Source organism: Piliocolobus tephrosceles, chromosome 11, assembly GCF_002776525.5.
Source record: "Piliocolobus tephrosceles isolate RC106 chromosome 11, ASM277652v3, whole genome shotgun sequence".
In the NCBI taxonomy this organism is placed as follows: domain Eukaryota; kingdom Metazoa; phylum Chordata; class Mammalia; order Primates; family Cercopithecidae; genus Piliocolobus; species Piliocolobus tephrosceles.
The window spans coordinates 12,328,513-12,334,448 of record NC_045444.1 but is presented as its reverse complement, the minus strand read 5'-3'; the positions used below and the strand labels follow the sequence as shown (position 1 = coordinate 12,334,448).

At 58.2% G+C, this 5,936-nt stretch overlaps 1 protein-coding gene across 2 annotated transcripts in view; it reads left to right on the top strand.

The window, feature by feature from the left end:
• The first annotated feature begins 5,457 nt into the window (after positions 1–5,457).
• ARHGEF4 (Rho guanine nucleotide exchange factor 4) overlaps positions 5,458–5,936 on the top strand; it is a 210,289-nt gene continuing 209,810 nt past the window's right edge. The window contains exon 1 of one of the 2 annotated variants that reach the window (XM_023194730.3): positions 5,458–5,580. In XM_023194730.3, the coding sequence (XP_023050498.3) occupies positions 5,542–5,580 (39 nt within the window). In that variant the 5' untranslated portion in view covers positions 5,458–5,541. The remainder of the gene's footprint in view (positions 5,581–5,936) is intronic. The other variant, XM_031936411.1, reaches the window with a different exon arrangement.

Here is a 5,936-nt window from a genome sequence, read left to right as displayed (position 1 = left end):
AGCTGGCACTATCATCAGCCCCCTTCACAGATGAGAACACTGAGGCCAGGAGGGTCAGGTGACTTGCTCCAGCATTAGGCGGCAGAGCCAGGCTCGGAGGCTCTGGGACCTTCCACTTCCTTCCAGCCTGGAGCCTCCACGGTCCTTACACGGGGCAACCTCAGTCCTGTCCACGTGCAGCTGTGGGGAGCAGGGGCACAATGAGGCAGGGGGTCCTCACCACAGCACGGGCCCTGGGCGTAGTCCTGATCATAGGAGGACCCTCCTGCCTCTTCCCCTGCCTCCCCCGTGTTCAGGTTGAGTGATGTAGGACTGGCTTCTCAGTCCAGGCAGAAGTAAGTCAGCTGGTGTGCTAGGGGGCTCCCTTCCAGGCCACCCTGCCAGGAATACACTCCAGTCAGGGAAGGAGGGCAGTGCCTGGGCTCTGGGCTTGAATCCTGCCTCTGTCTTCACTCTGTCTGTGACTTGGGGAAGAGGCAGGGGTACTTGAATCTCACTGAGACCAGTAGCTTCTGAGACCAGCTCTGCCAATCCCTGGGCTGGCCCGCCCTTCTCCGGCTCTCACTCCTTGTGCCCCCAAACCCCTTCCAGTCAATGTGTCCCCAGCAGCTCCCAGGCCCCAGAGGTGTGATTGAGGGTGAGCAGTAACAGGTGTACAGCAGAGCTCCCTGAAGGCATCACCCTCACGGATCCCCATTAGACCTTCCTCGCTCTGCTGCCTCCAGGGTGGCGCCTGGCCAGAGTCCTGCGGGGGAGAGTTAGGGGGGTCAGTGAACATCCCCTCCCCACACCTCAGGTCTGCACAAGAGCCTTCCTCCCCCTCCTTCTCCTCCTCAAATTCTGGCTCCTTTCAATGCCCCTCTGTGCAGCATCTCAGAGACCTTGGGGCTCTGGGCTCACCTCACGCCACTCGGCCACCCCAGGTCCCGACCGCACCCTGCACTCTCAGCTCCCCTGTCCCTGACCCAACTTTGCCGGTCCTCCTGGAGGCTGGCCCCTCCTGCTTCACTCCAGGGGCCAACACACAAGGTGCTTTACCCCTTTGAACCCCAATTTCCTCGGGGGGTAAGAGAAATACAGGCAGCTCTGCCCACCTCCCGCTCCCTGTCCCGTGTGAGTTTCTGTGCGTGCCAAATGCATGCCCATGTGCTGCGAGTTGCTGTTTTCAATGGCTCTCCAGGTCTCCCTCCGCCCTAGGCAGCCCGGATGCTGGGCCACGCAGGAAGTCAGATGGAAAGACAGACGGAAAGAGGGGCAGCAGATGGCGACAGCATGGTGCTCGCGCCCCATCTGGAGTGGGGCTACTCTGATCCTCTGGTTCTTTCTGGGGGCAGCTGGCAGGCAGTGGGGCAAGGGGCACAAACAGTTCTCCTGGAACTGCAGAGCCATGGGTTCTGCTTGCAGCAAGTGTGACTCTCCTGGGGGCTGTGCTGAGACCTTCACAGGCCTGTGGCCCCTGCCTGGCTCCGCCTCTTCGGCAGCTGTTCTGTCTATCCTGGTAGGGGAGCTTCCTTATGTCACAGCACAAGGCACCCCTGTCCTGGCTCTGGCGGCCCTTAAAGGAAGCCCACACCTCTCCCGCACGCGATCATTTCAAGATCACCAGTAAGTGCCGTGGACGCACTTCCAATTGTCCCAAGTCCCCATGAAAATGTAACGCAAGGCCAGGCATGGTGGTTCACACCTGTAATCCTAGCACTTTGGGAGGCCGAGGCGGGTGGATCACTTGAGGTCAGGAGTTCAAAACCAGCTTGGCCAACATGGTGAAACCCCGTTTCTATTAAAAATACAAAAGGCTGGGCGTGGTGGCTCAAGCCTGTAATCCCAGCACTTGGGAGGCTGAGGCTGGCAGATCACGAGATCAGGAGATGAGACCATCCTGGCTAACACAGTGAAACCCCGTCTCTACTAAAAACACAAAAAAATTAGCTGGGCGTGGTGGCGGGTACCTGTAGTCCCACCTACTCAGGAGGCTGGGGCAGGAGAATGGCGAGAACCTGGGAGGCGGAGCTTGCAGTGAGCCGAGATTGCACCACTGAACTCCAGCCTGGGCGACAGAGCGAGACTCCGTTTCAAAATAAAATAAAATAAAAAAATAAAAAATAAAATAAAATAAAATAAAATAACAAAAAACAAAAAAAATTAGCTGGGCATGGTGGTCGATGCCTGTAATCCCAGCTACTCAGGAGGCTGAGGCAGGAGAATTGCTTGAACCCGGGAGGTGGAGATTGCAGTGAGGTGAGGTGGTGCCACTGCACTCCAGCCTGGGCAACAGAGTGAGGCAAGAAAGAAAAGAAAGAAAAGAAAAGAAAAGAGAGAGAGAGAGAGAGAGGCAGGGAGGGAGGAAGGGAGGGATGGAGGGAGGGAATGTAACTTGAAGAGCTGGGGAGGAGGCAGTGGAGCCCCTCTCCTGCAGCCCCTCTCCTGGAGCCCCTCTCCTGGGCATTGCCTCCTCCTGGGTCCAGCCTAGAGGGAACACCAGCGTCCCCGTGCCTGTGTGTGGCTGACTACCTGCCACTACCCCTCCCTGACTGTCCGAGCTGGCTCTCTGCAGGCGCTGCCCGCTGTCAGGATCACTTGGTCTGAACTCAGCACTATACATTCACCCCGGAGAACGCCATCTTTAGGGTCAGCCCAGTTTTCTGACCTGTGGAGCTCTTTTAAGATTCTGTTTCCAATGTGTCCCCGATCTCTGTCCCTCACCTGTGACAGCTGTACATGCAGGCCGGCTTCCCGCCAGGCTAGCTGAAGGCTCATGCCCTCCTCACAAAGGGTCCCCCAGCAGTCAGACAGCAACACGTGGGTGGTCCTGGACTTTACATCTTTGGAGCTGGTCAAGGACCAGGGACCCAGGGATTGTTGGCAGAGATTATAGGAGGCCAGAGTCTATGAGCAAAGCTTCAGGGAGAGGCATCAGCCCCGGCCTCCTTAGTGGGCAGTCAGTCTGGTGAGCTCTGGCTGCCACTGCTGTCGTGGCTGGCTGGCTGCTTGTTTCCCGGGTCAGCACACCTCCACCTGCCTACGCCTTACTCCATATTCTTGCAAAACTCCCTTTCTTGCTTGAGTAGCCAGGGGAAATTTCTGTCTTCTGTGACTCAGGCCCCAGTTGGTAGTGTAGGTCTGTCTATATGTGAGCCTGTGGTCCCTGGGTCAGCGAAGTAAAGCAAGTGGCCCAGGCTGCCCAGCGAGGAAAGCACAGGCCCCTGTAAGCTCCATCAGTCCACCCTGTGCCCACACTCTCTCTGCCACTTGGCACCTGCTGCAATGTTTTTCTCTCCTACCACTCACTTCACCCCCCCATGCTGCTGAACCTGTTTAATTGCCATATGTGGCAGACATGAAGTCGGGGTCATATTTAAACATGGGAAGCTCCACTGACTAGAAACCCTATTGTACAAACCCTCCAGCGAATCAAACAGGCCTGTCTTTCTTATTTTTAATAATGGCAAAAGAGAGAGCACACCACAGTACAGTAAAATCCTCCTAAAACCGCGTTCGCCAGAAGGAAAAGACAGACATAAACTACCTTTGACTTATTTCCCTTTGAGCATTGGATGTCATTTCTCCAGGGAGGTTGCTCTGTGGCAGGGATCTGGGCATGCAGGGACACAGCAGATGCCTGATGAATGGTGCCACCGTGACGGTTATGCTCCAACCTGGGGTCTGATCCTCTGCTACACAGGGAGGCTGGCCCAGGCCCCAGAGCCTGAACCAGGGGTTCTCTAAGTGTGGTCCCAGTGCCAGCAGCTTCAGGGTCACTTGGAAACATGTTAAAATGCAAATCCTCAGGCCCCACCCCAGATCCTGCACCAGGGTGGCTGCAGTGGGGGACAGCAGCCTAAGCTCTATGATGCCCTCTACGTGGTTCTGATTCAGGTCTGAGAACCCAGGTCCAGGTCTGTCCACTGCTCAGACAGAGGAGTCCAGATAACAATGGAACCTGTGGCCAGGGGTTGTGTATTTTCACCGGACCCTCCAGGGGATTAGCACTTTAAGCCTTCAAAGAAGAGGGGATTAACTTTTGCTGAGCACCTGTGAGGTTTAATTTCTCATGTACTCTCCATGGCAACCCCACCAGACAGTCATTCCTTTCAAATGTTAAAGATACGTGTTTAGAGCAGATGATGGTGATTACACAATTGGTCTGCAGCACGTCCAGGTGGCCAGATCCCAATCCCACACCCTCCTCCCACCACCATGGGCCTCAGGGACGTGCTTCTGGCACAGTCATGGATCCTGGGTGACAAAAAGGGTGGGATAGGGGACGCAGGATCTTCAGATGGCCCCACAGTGCCTCCTCTGGGTATCCATCTCCCAAGCTTCTCGTCCTGGCCTGGCTGCTCTGAGGGCCTGGGGAGAGGCGGAGACAGGTTGGGTGTAGGGAAAATACACACACTACCAGCACCTGGACACGCACTGCTGACCAGGCACAGCGTTCAGTGGGGCTAGGACTCGGGCGTGGGTGCAAGGCTTGAGCCGAGGTGCAAAAAGCCAGTCTGGGCAGATGCTCTCCCTCTGTGGGGCGCCGATCCCAGAAATGGTGGACGGAACAGGGCTGCAGTATGGTGCACAAGGGCCCTGGGGTCTTAACCTTCATGGGCCTCTTCCTGCATAAAATAAAACATTTAAAATTCGAGTTTACAACTGCATTCATATAAAGATGAATATACTCCAGGCTAGACTCATTATTATTTTATTATACTCAGTTTTTTTCTTCTGATTTTAAAATAGTGCCGTCCTAGGGCTGGTTAGTGTTTCCTGGGCAGGCCCCGCCTCCTTAACCCCTGCAAAGAAAGCAGCGAGGATTTCCCCTTGCCCCTTAGCAGAAAGCTGCGCTCCTGAATGGTTATGGGTGTGAGTATTCACTTACATCCTATCTGCAGGACATACATGGAAAGGTAGGTGGGAGACAAGAGGGAGCTGGAAGCCAAGACTTCGGTCCCAGCTATCCTAGTCCACACTTGTCCCCAGCAGGTGTGTGAGTGCCGGCGCGCTGCGGAGCCTCTCTGGGTCTCCGTTTCCACAATTGGTAAACAAGAAGCTGGGCGGACTGAGCTCTGAAAGTTCTCCGAACTTGACAATCACAACTCAGCAGAGAGGCCGCCCCTGTCCCCAGAAGGGCGGAGGCACCTGAGTCTCCGGTGCGGAGGGCGGGCCGAGGGAACCCGCGCCAAATTGGAGACGTGCAAATGCGCAAGACGCCTGCTGCTTTCTCTCTGAGAAAACACTCCTGGGCTCCCAGGCTGGGCAGGATGATCCCGGGGGCCCGTGGGCCGGGTCTGTGGCCAGCTCTGCCGTGTGTCTGTGCGTGCCCAGTCCCGTGGGTGACCAAAGCCCGGGGGCCGGCGGGGCAGGAGCCGGGACGCGCTCAAAGACCCTCACGCGCCTCAAGTGGCCAGGTTTGCGGGGGCGGAGCGTCCCAGCGCGGGCGCCGGGGCGGACCCTAGGGCGGGGCGCGGGGGTGGTGTCGGTGGAGCCGGCTCGGCGGCGCGGGGAGGCGCGTAGTGCTGCGACCGGGCTCCGGGCGCCCCGGCGGCCACCATGCTCAGCGTCGTGCACTTCCTCCGGAGCTTCTTCAAGGTGAGAGCCGGCGTCAGGAACTTGCGATTGGGCTCGCGGCGCCCTGCGCGGGTGGGGAGGAACACAGCCAGCGCTGGCCGCTGCGACCCGGGCCGTCCCCTGGGCACCCGGTGGGTGGGGACACCCTCGCGGCTCCACGCCGCTCCCAACTTTCCGACATGCAGACCGGAGGCGGCGTCCTGCGAAGTGGGGCCGCCTCGAGCGCGGGGAAGGAGGGGGCTCCGTTGGGGGCGGTGGGGACGGCGGCCCGGGGCGAGCCCCTGAGAGGGCAACGGCGAGCGCCTGGACCGGCCTGGGCGCGCGGGGCACTCGGAGCCTCTGCCTGGACCGGCCTGGGCGCGCGGGGCACTCGGAGC